General features: G+C 38.8%; 1 protein-coding gene across 1 annotated transcript; it reads left to right on the top strand.

Annotated features, from left to right (window-relative positions):
- Nucleotides 1-737: 737 nt before the first annotated feature.
- Nucleotides 738-3,536, top strand: LOC127075991 (probable serine/threonine-protein kinase At1g01540). Its single transcript, XM_051017540.1, has 7 exons — nucleotides 738-1,547; nucleotides 1,802-1,906; nucleotides 1,990-2,112; nucleotides 2,274-2,444; nucleotides 2,524-2,653; nucleotides 2,739-2,948; nucleotides 3,187-3,536. Exons 1-7 carry the CDS (start codon nucleotides 994-996, stop codon nucleotides 3,346-3,348), a joined length of 1,455 nt encoding a protein of 484 aa, XP_050873497.1. The 5' UTR covers nucleotides 738-993; the 3' UTR covers nucleotides 3,349-3,536.
- Nucleotides 3,537-17,195: the final 13,659 nt, after the last annotated feature.

The following is a 17,195-nucleotide window of genomic DNA, read 5'->3' as shown; positions in this document are numbered from 1 at the left end:
AAAAGCATCACCAACTTTAAACAAACTTGACAAAGCATATTTAAGAGAGATTTGAACATGAGAATAATGGAAATTAATCTTTATCTTATTTTTGTATTTTAATTAAAATAATTTTATATATTCTTATTATATACTTTTGTATCATTTTGATTTTATAATATTAAAAATATATTAAAATGATACATGTGCAACTTTAATAATTAATATTTTTATACATTTTAATTAAAATAGTTAATTTAATATTAATTAAAATTAATTACAAATAAATAAATATAAATATGTAGGTCAAGTTTGAATTATTTATAAACATGAAATTTTTAAAAATCCTACATAATAATTTGATCCCATAAAAAATAATTTAATTGACCCAATTTAATTTCTTATAATTGATCATCATATTTTAAAAAGCATATAATAATATAATATTAGATATTTATTTATCCATCTACTATTTTTTTTTTGCCTCTATGCATAAGCTCAATTTTATATCTTAATTTTAAAAAATGCCATTTAAAGGATCATACTAAGATTCTAACTAAATGCTCCTACATAAAGGATTGTATCTAGATTATACATAAGCTTAATGTTTGGCTTATTTAAGACACAATCTTAAGACAAAACAAGAGGAGATAGATCCTAATCCAATGTACTATCTCACTGTCACACACTTCTTTACTTTCTCCCATAATAATTTATTCACCCTCCACACAATTTTCCATTTTTTTTAGTATATAAAAAAAAAAACTTTTCACCAACAACAAACATAAAACACATCAAGCTTCCTTCCTTAAACTCTGTCTTTCTTTCTCTCTCTAACCTCTTCTTCACTCACTTTACTCTCTCACTCTTCATTCATCTCCGTTCAAAACCAAACACAACCTCCACTTTTTCTCTCACTCTCTTTCTTCCTCAATTTCCACACCAAATCCAATGCCACCCATTTCCTAAAACCCAAAACCCAACACACACAACAAAAAAAACAACAACAACACCATGTCATTTTACGACGAATCTTTCTTCAACACACAACTCTCAAAACGAACCTCAATCTTCGGTCTCCACCTCTGGGTCATCATCGGAATCCTCGTCGGTTCCTTCATCGTCATAACTCTCTTCCTCATCTCCATCTGTCTCACTTCACGCCGCCGCAAAAACCACCACCACCACCACCACCAATCCACCACCAAGCTCAACACGCTCACTCCTATCGTCTCCAAGGAAATTCAAGAGATCAAACACACACCCCCGAAACCCGAGATCCAAGTCGTGGACATGGTGAAACTCGAAATTCACCGACATGTATCAACCAGTGGAGAGAGTAGAGGAACTTCTGGTAGTGTGTGTGAAACGACGTCGTCGCGTGGAAGTATGGGACCGGAAGTTTCGCATCTTGGGTGGGGGAGATGGTTTACGCTTAGAGAACTTGAAGCTGCTACTAGTGGTTTGTGTGAAGAGAATGTTATTGGTGAAGGTGGTTATGGAATTGTTTACAAAGGTGTTCTTCCTGATGGGACCAAAATTGCTGTTAAGAATCTTCTGAATAACAAGTATGTTACTCTAACTCCTGTTAAGAATCTTTGAAGAAATATATAAAAAAAAATGGATTTTTCTGTGATCTACTGTTACATTCTGATGTTGGGTTTATGTCAATTTTTGTATAGAAATGTTTGATAACAATTTGTTATCGCTTGTGTGAAGAAAGTAGTCATTTTTCTTTTGTTTACTTGTTACTGAATTAACAATACTTTTACTTTTTAGGGGTTTTGAAATGTCGTATTCATACATTGTTTTGATTTTTCAGGGGCCAAGCTGAGAGAGAATTTAAAGTCGAGGTAGAAATAATCGGTCGTGTGCGGCACAAGAATCTTGTTAGGTTGCTTGGATACTGTGTTGAGGGGGCACACAGGTAGTTTTTTAAATTGTTCAATAAACACCATTGAAGATGAAATTGAAGAGATTTATGATTTGAATTGTGGATTCATATTACAGGATGCTTGTGTATGAATATGTTGATAATGGCAATCTAGACGAATGGCTGCACGGGGATGTTGGACCTGTAAGTCCTATGACCTGGGATATCCGGATGAACATTTTACTGGGCACGGCAAAAGGGTAAAATGTTCATGATCTAATCTGCATAATTGAATAGATTTTGTAACTTTCGATATTTTTATTGAGAAAAATCGATAGATAGGCGGACATGTTACTTGTTAAACAAATTGATGCTTGAAATGTCTTGATCACAGTGATTTTTTTTGTGTGTATCTTTTTAGATTGGCTTATCTTCATGAGGGTCTTGAACCGAAAGTTGTTCACCGAGATGTGAAGTCAAGCAACATACTCATTGACCGCCAATGGAACGCCAAGGTTTCTGATTTCGGTCTTGCTAAGCTTCTGGATTCTGACCACAGTTTTGTCACGACTCGAGTCATGGGGACATTTGGGTTAGTATGATTTAACAATGCATTCTCCTATGTTTGCTATTAGATTTGAGGTCTATTGACGATGATTCTCTTTCTGCAGCTATGTTGCGCCTGAGTACGCCTGCACCGGATTACTGAATGAGAGGAGTGACGTGTATAGCTTTGGGATACTCATCATGGAAATAATCAGCGGGAGAAGTCCCGTTGATTATGGCAGACCGAAAGGAGAGGTTAGAGACCACATTACCAACAACACTAAACAGTTTTCAGATTGTTCATTCTACACCCGCCAATGAATTTCTCTCCCTTTTGCAGGTTAATTTAATTGAATGGTTAAAAGATATGGTTGGCAGTCGAAGATCCGAGGAAATAGTTGATCCTAAGCTTTCTGAGAAGCCGTCTTTAAAGTCTCTTAAACGTGCTTTGTTGATTGCTCTTCGATGTGTTGATCCTGATTCCTCAAAGAGGCCTAAAATGGGACATGTGATCCACATGCTTGAAGCTGACGACGTCTTATTTCGCGAGGTATATAGTGTTTAGTACATTAGCAGCAATATTGTATAACAATAAATTACCGCTTCGCATTGGATATACATTAATCTCATGTTTTAATTGTTAACTGCTAATTTGATTAAGTTAAGTATATCATCAAGACAACAATCATGTTTGAGAAAGCTATGTGAATCCTTATAATAGCCATTGCATCGTTTCCAAACCCAAAATATACTTGTCACTTGATTTTTTCTCGTTCTCCTGTCTGCAGGATCGAAGGAACGCCGGAGAATCTTCTCGTTCTCATCGTAATAATCAACGAGATCATAATGGTTTGAGTGTAGATAAAAATCAGATAGGTGGAGAGATCACTGATCAAAGTGAAGATGATAGTAGTAGAAGTCACCATGAGCCTACTAGGTGGAGAAGATGATAGAGTAGAGTCTTATACTTGAGAGAGATAGCTAAGTGTATTCTTATTTGTTCTTGAAAATAGTTTCCAAATTTTTATTCATACATTAATGTGGAAACAAACAATCATTTTTTCCTCCCTCATTTGTAATGTTGTACTATACTCTATATGGTTCATTATAGAGTAATAAAAAAATAATGATTTGTCTATATGTTTATAAGTCAAAAAATAGGATAAGCATTATAATGATCAATTCAATTTTCTATTCTATAATTTGTTTTTGGCATTGCATTTTGGTCCCATAAGAATTTGGATTGAAGTACCTGACAGTTTAGGAGGGTAATTGGTTGGTGGCCCTTTTATATGGTACTCCAGCTATGTTGATTGAAACAATTTCATTGTATTATCATTATTGCCAACTTTATTGTTTGGATTTGTTGTTTGAAATGGACCAGCTTGCCGGCTAATCATGATCAAGTTTATCAACAATTGCTGGTCAATGTGCTTGGATTTTCCAAATGAAAAAGCTAGTAGTGCACCAATGAATGCTGGTCTGGCGGGTAAGGGTAGGGTAAGGATTTAAGTAGTGCGCCAATGAATGTTGGTCTAGTGGGTAAGGGTAAGAATGTAAGTCATTCTTTAATGATATCATCTCATGTCCCTATCATAAATGTTACTCATACAATAACAATCGATCCTTATCCCAGTAAATGGGATCGATTACATAAATCAACTTTCGCCATAATGTTTTATTCAGGGTCATATTTTTATATAATTTATTAATTTCGAGATCTTTTTTAATAACTTATCTTATAAGTTTTTCAGGTCTTCCTCTACCTCTAACTATTTGATTCCTCTCCACCTAATATATCATCCTTATCACAAAATCTACGGGTCTTCTCTCTACATGTCCAAACCATCGAAGTCTATTCTCCACCATTTTTTATACTATAGATGCTACCTCAATACTCTCCCTAATATTGTCATTTCTAATCTTATCATGTCTAGTGTTTACCACACATCCAACACAACATCGTCACATCTGCTACACTTACTTTATTCTCGTGTTGATTCTTAAGCGTCCACCATTCTCTCTCATACAACATTACATGTCTTACCGCAGTCCGATTAAACTTTTCTTTCAACTTGAGCAATATCTTTCTGTCTCATAAAATTCATGAAGCCATTTTCCATTTCAACAACTCATTTTGAATACGATGGTTTACATCCCCTTCTATTTCTCCAACATTTTGTATTACTGACCCAAGATATTTAAATCGCATGAATTGTGGGATGATATGATCTCTAACTTTCATCTTTATGCTATAAACACTTCTTTTTTTGCTGAACTTAATTTTCATATATTCCGTTTTACTTCTGCTTAGGCGAAAATCACGTGTTTCTAAAACTCGTCTCCAAGTCTCCAATCTCTCGTTTAAATCCTCCTTCGCCTCTCCTAATAGGACTATATCAAGCATGCATCTCCGTGCTAGCTCTTGGATGTGCTCTGTGAGTACATCCAAAATGAAAATGAAAATGTAGGGGCTTAGGGTTGAACCTTGGTGCAAACCTATTGTAATGGGAAAATCGTATGTCTCTTCACCCTATGTCTACACACTAGTCCATACCCCTTCATACATATCTTTGATAGCTCTAATATATGCAATCATAACCCTTTTCTTCTCTAATATTTTCCACAAAATCTCTCTAGGAACTCTATCACACGCCTTATTCATGTCAATAAAAATTAAGTGCAACTTTTGTTGGTCCATCCGATATTGCTCCATCACCCGTCGTAGTAGATAAATCGCTTCCATGGTCGACCTCCCAGGTATAAACCAAATTGATTCTCAGTGACTTAAGTTTCTTTTTTTAGTCTTCGATCAATCACTCTTTTCCATAACTTCATGGTATGACTCATAAGTTTAATCCCTTTATAATTTGCACAATTTTCCTTATCCCTTTTATTCTTATAGATTGGAACTAAAGTGTTTCTTGTCTATTCATCCGATATTTGCTTTGATCTCATGACTTTGTTAAAGAGTTTGGTGAACCACTGAATACCTCTATCTTCAATAACCTTTCACACTTTAATAGGTATGTTGTCTGACCCAACCACCTTACTGTTACTCATCATTTTCAACGCTTCTTTTACCTTTTTGTTCTAAATCCGACGATAGTAATTATAGTTTAGATCATATTCTCTAATGTCGAGTCTGCTAGAGTTTGATGAGATATCATCCTTCATTAAATAAATTGTAGAAATATTTTTTCCACTTATCCTTTATAACCTTTTCCTGAACCAAGACTTTTCTTTCTTCATCTTTAACACACTTCACATGATCCAAAACTCTTGTTTTTTCCCTTAGCAAGCATATATATTGATTTTCTCTCTCATTGGTTCCCAAAGATTGGTATACTTCGTCAAAAGCTTGGGTTTTTGTTTCATTCACCTCCTTTTTGGTCTCGTTCTTATCTTTCTTATACTTTTCACAAGTTTCATCATTTTTACACCTAGACCATTCTTTAAAACAATCATTTTTAACTCTAACTTTACTTTGAACACTTTCATTTCACCACCAAGTTTATTTACCCCCAGGTCCAAAATCTTTTGATTCTTCCAATGCTCCTTTAGCTACTTTTCTAATCTTTTGGGCCATTTTATTCCACATATCATTTGCACTTCCCCGTGGTTGTTCAAACCCTCCCTCCAAGATCTAATGTTGGAAACTTCCTTATTTTTCACCCTTCAAATGCCACCACTTGATTCGTGGTGCTCCCATGTGACTTCTTCTCTCATCTCTCCTCTTGATTCTTACATTCATAACTAATACTCTATGTTGGGTAGTCAAGCTCTCTTCCGAAATAACTTTACATTCCAAACAAATCTTCTTGTCTCACTTTCTAATAAGAAAGAAATCTATTTGAGAACATGTCACACCACTCTTATATGTAATGAGATGCCCATCTCTTTTTCTAAACCAGGTATTAGATATAATAAGATCAAATACCGACGAAAACTCCAAGATGGATTTACCCTCCATATTTACCTCCCTGAGGCCATACCCTCTATGTACACCCTAAAAACCTCTTGCTACACTCCCTACATGTCCATTTATATCCCTTCCTAGAAAGAGTTTCTCTCCTTGTGGTGTATCCTTAAGTAAGCCTTCTAAATCCTCCCAAAATTTTACCTTAAGGTGTTCTTCCGGTCCAACATGAGGTGCATAAGCACTAATAATATTAAAGGTGTCTTGTTCCACGATAATTTTCAAGGCTATGATTCAATGACCTTCTCTTTTCACATCCATAATATTCTTCTTCCACTTCTTATCCACAATAATCCCCACTACATTTCTCGATCTAACTCTTTTGGTGTACCAAAGCTTATATCCCGAGTTGTCTAATTCCTTCGCCTTCTCACTTGTCCACTTAGTTTCTTTTAGGCACATGAAATTGATTTTACTCCTAACCATAATGTCCACTATTTCCATAGATTTTCTAGTAAGCATGCCTATATTCCATGATCAAAAACAAACCATACTCTCATGAACTAATATCTTTACCCACACCCATCCATACAAATGTAGGAACCCTTGTTTATTTTTCACTGCATCCAGGTGGCGATGCAGTGGCTCTTGCTCTTTTAACAATGTACTCGAGCCATACAGTGCATTACTTACGAGCAACAATATATCATTCACATTATTTCGTAGTTGATCCATGTCATAGAGATTCGAAATTTTTTTACATTGGCTTTCGAAATCTTAACACAACTCTCTCCTTTTATTCGAGCATGGGACCAACTATGCATAGCAAAATTAACATAGGCAAAATTTATTATATATGTTACTGATATAAGCAAAATTTTATTTGTCAAGTTTATTGAATATTTAATGTATTTGAATTTTAAATTGATTAGATACATCAATTATTTAATGAATATGAAAATTTAATTAAGTTTATTAAATAATTAATGCATTTAAATTTTATATTGATTAGATACATCAATTATTTAATAGGTATCAAAATAAAATCATTCTGATAAGAGGGAGTATGAGTTAAGTTAAACTATTGATGTAAAAACTTTGTTTATGAGCAATTCACAAATATTTTTATAAGCACTTTCAACCGTTCAAAAAAATCGACCAACTTGCCTCCTAATCAAGATCAACTTTATCAACAATTTCTAGTCAATATGCTTGAATTTCTCAAATGAAAAAACTAGTAGTGCACTAATGAGTGTTGGTCTTATGGGTAAGGGTAGAGTAAGGATTCAAATAGTGCTACAATAAATGTTGGTCTAGCGGGTAAATTTATTTGTGAAGTTTGTTAAACATTGATGTATTAGGATTTTATATTCATTAGATACATTAATTATTCAATGAACATGAAAATAAAACGTTTATTTATAATAGTGATAAGAGGGAATATGAGTTAAATTGAACTCTTGGTGTAAAGACTTTGTTTATGAGTAATATGTAAGTATTTTTATAAGCACTTTCAATTGATAAAAAACCCGAATAAAACTGCATCAAAAAATTGAATTGTGATGGCCAATTCACAAATTTAACTAAACCACCGGCTCAGTTCTTATTATTTTAAGTGAGGTTTGAATTTTGGTTTCTTAAATGTCTTAATATTTGGTTTGATTTTTAGTTTTAGTTTTTTTTAATATATACATTTTTTGGAAGTAAGAGTTTGGTTTTGAAACATAATTGGTGCACGAAACTGTTATATTAGTTGAGTATGGGAAGAACTGTTAACTTGGTGATTTAGTTTTATTGAACTTTTGAAACTATTTGTTATGAAAACGATGTCGAAATTATAAAGTATAATTGGTTTTTTGATCGGTAAGAAACCCACAAGGGTAGAAAAGAAGAAAATAATAAGAACACAATAAAATTGATTATAAAATGCTATTCTTTACTTTCTCTTTGAAACAAGATTACAAGTGTTACAAAATAGAAAAATAACCTCTCTCACCCTAATTAGGATTTGCCTTGTGCAATGATGAGAGACTAGTATGCTATGTGTCATACCCCAAAATTTGCCCGTTGACATTACAAAGCATTTTCCAAGACCCTCTGACTTGTTCTGCAAGGCACTGATATCAAATGGACAAAAGCCCACTCATAACAGGCCCAACCCACAGGCGGCCCAAAACAGCTTGCTCGCTAGGCGAGCAGCTCCTTCGCCTAGCGAGCATTTCATCATGCCACTCGCCCAGCGAAGCACCAGATCCAGCAAAAAAAGCCCAGACCTAGTTTGCTCGCTAGGCGAGCAATTCCTTCGCCTAGCGAAGCTTGCGAGAATTTGAAATTTTGGACCTCATTTTAAGCCCATTAGGTCACCATTGCCACTACTATAAATACATGCTCTTCTGCCACGAAAGAAAGACACAGACGGACGAAGACGGACGGAAACACGCATCCAGAGGGAGAAACACAGAAACCCTGCTGATCCAAAGAATTCAGAAGGCGGAAACCCTGAAGGCCGCTCCGAAGCTACCGCCGTCCAACTCAATCCGGCTCGCCAATTCAAGGTTACAACTTGATTTGCAAACAGGTTAGCCTCACTATTATTCGCTTTAGCTTCTTAATTGGCATATGACTAATTGGCATATGATTATCATTTGGTGTCCGTACTTTGCATGTGGTATCATTTTAATATCTTAATTTGCATGTGATATCGTTTTGTATTTTCACTTGGCATATGGTACCACTTCATGTTCTTAATTTGTGGATTATAATTGAATTCATAAACATTTTGAAGTCTTGCATGAGAATTTAAATGTGTTTGCCTATTGTGAAACTGAACCATATAATTGTATGTTAGATGCCATAAGCCATGCTGCAGGTTGAGGTCGTAATGTTCTCAAATTTCAAACCCGTGGCCATTCGCTAGCTCATCGCTAGGCGAGCCCGCAGCGAGCCTTCGCTGAGCCTTCGCTGGGCGAAGCAGAGGCGACCGGGCCAGGGGCTGCTTTGCTTTTTGCTGCCTATTTCATGTTTACCTAATGATGATTCTGCATTATTTGGCCTAAATTCTTGGCTGCTATATTTATCTTATGATGCAATTTCCAATTGTATTTTATGCTTTAATCTGTGTGTTCATGGTGTAAAGGCTAGCATACTTCCGAAGAAATAGCCGGCTAGGTACTCCGCTTTACGCATGGGAAGCCTCACGGAGAGGGATTCTAAATTATTTCACTTTAATGTGAAGATTCATATTGATTGCCTAATTAATTTTACTATATTAATTTTTAATGTAATGTTGACTTTAATGTATCGATTTAATGCGGTATGACCATAATTACCTAATGGACTTAAAACATGGACTTTAAATAAATGACATCGGACCTCTCTTTATCACCCCACGATTACAATATTACGGTCATGTCCCGCGAATATGGGGATATCCTTAGCAAAGACCCTTCGGTAAAATCATCATAGTCCCTCGGATGTTGCCTTCGAAAATACGATTTTGTCCCTCGATGACCCTTCGGTGTAGCCTACGGTTAAATGATGATAGTCCCTTCGAATGCTAAGGTATCCTCACAACTGTTGCCTCCAATGACCAATCGATGACCCTACGATGACCCTCCTACATCCCCAGGATAAAACTACTTACTTCTCAATAGTAAAGACAGTTTTACCCTCATAAGGATGGGAAATGCCCAGAAAGACCTCGGACAGGTATAACCTTAATTGCTCATTCATAACAAAAAAAATGCTTTTCACACCCCACACCTTTCAAATATCTTTTGGAAAATCACCACTTAGCATACATCCGTACTAGGATCATTGCCGAGTTATATTTTTCTAAACTACTTTCAAAAAATCCAACGAGATAACCACTTTGTATACATTCATGCAAGAATCATTACAAAGTTAAATTCTCATTTTCAAAACATTTTTCACACAGTTCTCAACCACCTTTTTCAAACTAGAAAACATAAATGATTGAGCAATTAAGAGCCCATGGATAACCATGGATACAAAGGGTGCTAATACCTTCCCTTTGTATAAAGTACCTCCCGAACCTAAGAATCTGAAATAAGGTCTTTCCTGTTCTTTTCCGCCTTTCCTTATGGGATAAAAGAAAAGTCGGTGGCGACTCTTGCTAACCGCGACATTGCGATTACAAATCCAATAAGGTCCAGTTCACCGTATGACAGAACTGGCGACTCTGCTGGGGATGATAAAGAGAGGTCCACCTTAAAAATCATTCATGTTTTAATTGTTCTTTCGTTCTAAGGGATTGCTTGAGTGAAAGATCCTACACCCGGATCTAGTGTACCTTAGGTAAGTAGCAATAGATCATCGCGACTATCCGGCGTATACTGGAATGGTTAACATGATGGCTACGGTTAATGTGGCACTTTGGTTGTCCTGATGGTCCTCATGTTTACTTGAGGAAAAATTTGGCTTCCGCGTGGTGTCATCAAAGCATTAACCAGACCTTTAGAACCCTAATTGACTCATCCTAGCCATTAGAAAGTAGTGAGATAACTGGCTTCGGTTCCGACTGAGGTTGGTTGATACTCGATACTACACTCTTTGAGATTGGACTTTAGGGAAGCTTCGGTCAACCACTTGGTGTTGCACTGAAGTGGACCTAAAGAAAGGTCGATGATTTGAGATCCTTCTAGAACCCGGTTACTATTCTAGGACAGGTTGAACCAACCAAACTTCAGTGGGGAGGGTACTTACCTATGGAACTCATGCAAGCCTTAAAACCTAGGAATAATTGTTGTGTGACATGCTTGCGCTTGCATAACAGCATAACATCATAACATCATAACATCATAACATCATAACATCATGGCATCATACTAACCATTTCAAGGACTTAGGATTTTAGCTTTGCTCTGTTGAACAGGTTATGGCTTCCAGGAAGACTATCCGGATCAATCTTGTAACGATCTCTCCTCAACTCAAGGATTTGGTGTCAGAACTCCCCGATCATGCTCAGTTCAACAAGAAACATGGTCATCTCCTCAACTTAGTTACCACTGGGTTCAAAGAAGATATGGTGAGAGTCCTATTCCAGTTCTTCGATCCTAAGCATCATTGCTTCACTTTCCCAGATTATCAGTTGGTACCCACATTAGAAGAATTCTCCCAGCTACTTGGGATACCTATCCTGGATCAAATACCCTTCAGCGGTTTAGAAAAGATGCCAAAGTCTGAAGAAGTTGCCGCAGCTTTACACATGACGAAATCTGACATTGAGACCAATTGGGTAACAAGAAGTGGAATTAAAGGTTTACTTGCCAAATTTCTGATAAGTAAGCCCCGAGAATTCCTAAAAGTTGTGAATGTCCATGCTTTTGAAGATGTTTTAGCATTGCTAATCTATGGTTTGGTGCTATTCCCTAATCCGGACCAATTCATAGATGTGAATGCTATTAAGATATTCCTCACACATAATCCTGTGCCTACCTTGCTTGGAGATGTCTTGCATTCCCTTCACACTCGTACTATGAGGAGGCAAGGGACTCTCATGTGCTGCGTACCTTTGTTGTCTAGGTGGTTTATTTCGCACCTTCCTCAATCAGTCTTAAAGAATGATCAAAATCTGAAGTGGTCTCAAAGGATAATGGCACTCTCCCATTCAGACATCCGTTGGTGTTCTAACCTCAGAGAAAATGTTATCATCATCGACCGTTGTGGGGAATTCCCTAATGTACCCCTCATAGGGATAAGGGGAGGTATTACTTATAATCCTGCCTTAGCCCTACGGCAGTTTGGGCATGCTCGAAGAGATGGTCCACATGAAATGATTATTCAAGGTACAGTGTTTGACTATGACAATGACTCTCAAGGTCTCCGCCAAAGGTTTGTACGAGCTTGGGGCATGGTGAAAAGAAGCAATTTAGGAAAGAAAAATTCTATTCCTATGGAGCCTTATCTCAGATGGGTGCGCGCCAGAGCTCGCGAACTTGTCATGCCATATCTTGCAGTCGGACCATTGACTGTTGAATCAGAGGTCGAAGGAGTTACTTCCCAGATCATTCCTTATCCAGATATGCCTACTGATGTTGAGGAATTGAAAAGATCCTGGACCCAGTTGAGAGAAGAGAGAGATACTTTCGAAGCTCAGTTCAATGCAGAAAGGAAGAAAGTGTTAGAGCTCACCAGTCAGCTTAATGAGGAACGAAGACTCAATGCATATCTTCGCCCGAAAAGAAGCCGCCCCTGGGAGACTTGAGCTTTGTATTTTTACTATTATTCCTTTTGTAATGAACATTGATCAAAAAAAAAAAGTAGCAATAAAACATTTCCCTCTTGTTGGGGATTTATGCAGAGTTAAATTCCAAAAGTCCTTGAAAACATTTCATGCATTGCATCGCATAACATAACATTGCATAACAGGTGTTCTAAAAGACCATATTCTCACGGTCTGCCTCTTAAACAGAAAAATGGATCTCGAACAGACTGTCAAAGATCTCCAGACTCAGAATGCTCAATTCAAGGAGATGATGTTAAGCTTATCCAAGGGGCAGGAGGAGCTGAAGGCTCTTTTGGCTGAAAAGAAGAAGGACAAGAAAGCTGTGAGCTTCATTAACCCGGGCAGAAGGCGTAAAGGACAGGCTACGGGAATCAAATTTGGAATCCCGAATGGTCCAGAAGAGGGGGCGGAGAATGATTCAGAGGAGGATAATGCTGATTTCTCTAACCCTGAGGACGACGATGAAGAATATGAAAATGAACAGTACTCTCCGAGAGATGATAAGTATAAATTGCTGGAGGAACGCATGCTAGCCATGGAGGGTCAGAAGATACCTGGTCTGGATTTCGAAAGTCTGGGTCTGGTCTCCGATGTGACCATTCCCCGCAAATTCAAAATCCCCACTTTCACTAAGTACGATGGTGCGTCTTGTCCTCAGATGCATCTAAGGGCTTATGTGAGAAAGATTCAGCCGCATACCACTGATAAGAAACTGTGGATCCATTTCTTCCAAGAAAGTCTGTCTGGCACCCAGTTGGAATGGTATTATCAGCTCGAGAGCTCTGACATCCGCACCTGGACTGATTTAGCAACAGCTTTCTATAAGCAATACCAGTACAATTCTGAATTAGCGCCTACTCGGCTACAGTTGCAGAATATGGCTATGGGATCTAAAGAAAGTTTCAAAGAGTATGCTCAGAAATGGAGAGATTTGGCTGGCAGGGTCAAACCCCCTATGACTGACCGAGAATTAGTAGACCTGTTCATGGGTACCCTGACTGGCCCATTCTACAGCCACCTACTGGGGAGTTCTTCATCAGGTTTCACTGAACTTATACTGACAGGTGAACGGGTGGAGAGCGGCATTCGAAGTGGAAAATTACAGGCAGCTACTTCTACAAGCAGTAAAAAGTCCTACCATGGGAAGAATGAATCGAATGCTGTGTATGGTCAAAAGAATCATAATAAGAAAATCGGTGACCATGCCATCGGAGCAGTGACGATCGCGGCCCCGCCAGCTCAAAACTTCCAGCAAAGACAAGACAGACCAAGAAGGCAGTTTACCAAGCTCAATATGACTTTAGCACAAGCACTGCAAAGTATGCTGAAGGTAAACCTAATCACTCTCAGAGGTCCTCCTGCAAATGTCAACACTGCTTCGCCTCGTTATAATCCCAATGCCAGGTGTGCATATCACTCCGATAGCCCCGGGCATGATACAAATGATTGTTGGCTGTTGAAGAATAAGATTCAGGACATGATCGATGCTGGGGAAATTGAGTTCGAGCCTCCGGAGACTCCTAATGTCATCAATGCACCTATGCCTAATCATGACAAGGCTGTTAATGCTCTCAATGACGACTCTCTCATCACTACTGTAGCGGACTTAACATCTCCTCTCCCGATCATAAAGCGGAATTTATCGCAAGTTGGTTTATTTCCAGGTTGTACTGAAGATTGCAATCTCTGCACACTTTGGCCCGAGGACTGCTTGAAATTGAAAAATGGCATTCAACGGCTGATGGACGACCGTACAATTCTCTTTGAAAGGGTTTCTAAAACGGAAAACCCTATTGAAGAAATATCTATGATTGCAAGGTCCAAAGTTCCGGTTAAGATTACCGCTCACAGGGTACCTGTGAAGATCATTGCTGAGCCCAAGGTAGCTCCCCTGATCATTACTGCACCTGGCCCAATACCGTACTCCTCAAGCAAGGCCATTCCGTGGAATTATGGAGGTGAGGTTTACATCCATGGCGTAAAGCAAGTTGGTGACTCTGCTAATCCTAATGACATTGTTGGGACTAGTAAAGTTACTCGAAGTGGAAGGATCTTCTCTCCAGAAATCTCACCCCCAGCTCCTGAGACTCGAGGAAAGGAACCAGTCAATCCTTCTCAGTCAGAGACACCTGTCGAAGATACTACTGAAGACGTTGCCAAACGAGAAATGGAAGAAGTGTTGAAAATCATCCGCAAGAGTGATTTTGATGTGGTAGAGCAGTTGGGGCACACTCCTTCCAAAATCTCGATGTTGTCCTTGTTGTTGTCTTCTGAATCTCATGCCAATGCCTTGATAAAATTCCTGAAGACTGCCCATGTACCTCAGGAGACCTCCGTCGATCAGTTCGAAAACCATGTTGCTAATCTGACTGTCGACGGTGGCCTAGGTTTTTCCAATGCTGACCTGACGCCGGCGGGAAGGAGCCACAATAAAGCCCTGCATATCTCCATTGAGTGTAAAGGGATCACCCTGTCTCACGTGTTGATCGATAATGGCTCTTCTTTGAATGTGTTACCGAAAGCCGTGCTCGATAAACTTGACTGTAAAGACATTGAGTTGAAGCCTAGTGACATTGTGGTGCGTGCTTACGATGGTGCAAAGAGTGTTGTCCACGGTGAAGTTGTTCTCCCTATCAAGATAGGACCTCAAGTCTTCAACACTACCTTTTATATAATGAACATTCGTCCTGCCTACTCCTGCTTACTGGGACGCCCTTGGATTCATGAGGCAGGTGCTGTAGCTTCGTCTCTCCATCAAAAGCTGAGGTATCCAATAGAGGGTAAGATCATCACTGTGTGTGGGGAAGAAGAATACATTGTCAGTAGTGTGCATACCTTCAGATATGTTGAGATGGATGGTGAATTCTTCGAGACTCCGTCCCAGTCATTTGAAGTGGTTCCTCCGCCTAGTCCTGTCCTTAAGCCAACTCCCCTTGTGCCCGAGGTTATTCGAGCTCCCCTGCCATGGTCTCCCTGAAGGACGCTCAAGCTGTGGTTGAAGATGGTGGCTATACTGGCTGGGGTCAACTGATCAGCATACCCTACAAGTCTGATAAATCTGGTCTGGGATTTAGCTCTGGAAAGATGGTCAAAGATCAAATCAACGCTGTAGAAGATGCTGACAGTGATTGTGACTTGGATAGCTGGATCTACCCAACAATTGGCGACGGACTCAATAATTGGAAGGCTGAAGACACTATCCCGATCTCCTTTAGTCAGGAGTAATTGTTATTGTCTATTTAGCATTGCAAATTCTAATTGAACTTCTTAAAGCATTGTGTCTATACCCGGGGCACAATAGCTAATTTGTTAAGGGTTTTGTCATTTCATAAGCATATTCAATAAATCAATGGACATTTTCGCATTCAAATGTTGCGCTCTTTATTTTTCCTGTCGTCTTTCAAACAAGCTATGCTTTCTTACACACACTCACGTAACAAATTGCAGATCCGTACTCACTCTGGATCCTATTGGTAATAATTCCGCTACTGTTCATTATGACTTTGAAAATCCAATTTACCAAGCCGAAGATGGAAGGGAGGAAGATTGTGAAGTCCCTGGAGAGCTTGCCAGATTGTTACTGCAAGAGGAAAGGACTATACAGCCGCATGAAGAGTCCCTCGAAATTGTAAATCTGGGTACTGAGGTAGACAGAAAAGAAGTCAAAATAGGAGCAGGATTGGAAAGCAGTGTCAAGGAAAGATTGGTTCGGATGTTGCATGACTATGTAGAGGTTTTCGCCTGGTCTTATGAAGACATGCCTGGGTTGGATACTAATATAGTGGTGCATCGGCTGCCTACGAAGGAAGACTGCCGTCCTGTCAAGCAAAAGGTTCGCCGCATGCGTCCCGAAATGTCTGAGAAAATCAAAGCCGAGGTTATGAAACAATTCAATGCCGGTTTCCTAGCCGTTACTTCTTATCCTCAATGGGTTGCTAATGTGGTGCCAGTGCCAAAGAAGGATGGTAAGGTGCGAATGTGCGTAGATTACAGAGATTTGAATAAAGCGAGTCCCAAAGATGACTTTCCACTCCCGCACATTGATGTTCTGGTAGATAACACCGCTCAACACAAAGTATTCTCATTCATGGATGGATTCTCGGGTTATAATCAGATTAAGATGGCACCTGAGGACATGGAGAAGACTACGTTTGTGACGCAATGGGGCACTTTCTGTTACAAAGTAATGCCATTCGGTCTAAAGAACGCCGGGGCAACGTACCAGCGTGCTATGGTGGTTTTGTTCCATGACATGATTCATCATGAGATAGAAGTATATGTGGATGACATGATAGCCAGATCTCATACTGAAGAGGAACATCTCGGCCATTTATACAAACTGTTCGAGAGGTTGAAGAAGTACAAGTTGAGATTGAATCCGAACAAATGCACCTTTGGGGTAAGATCCGGTAAACTCTTGGGCTTTATTGTCAGTGGTAAAGGAATTGAGGTTGACCCAGCTAAAGTAAGAGCTATTCAAGAAATGCCAGTTCCCCGTACGGAGAAGGAGGTCAGAGGTTTCTTGGGACGCTTGAACTACATTGCCCGATTTATCTCCCACTTGACCGCCACTTGCAAACCCATCTTCAAATTACTGAGGAAGAATCAAGAGATGATATGGAATGACGAAT

The sequence above is a fragment of the Lathyrus oleraceus genome, chromosome 4 (assembly GCF_024323335.1).
Source record: "Lathyrus oleraceus cultivar Zhongwan6 chromosome 4, CAAS_Psat_ZW6_1.0, whole genome shotgun sequence".
Lineage (NCBI taxonomy): Eukaryota > Viridiplantae > Streptophyta > Magnoliopsida > Fabales > Fabaceae > Lathyrus > Lathyrus oleraceus.
The sequence above is the reverse complement of the archived record's forward strand: the minus strand, read 5'-3'. Positions and strand labels throughout refer to the sequence as shown.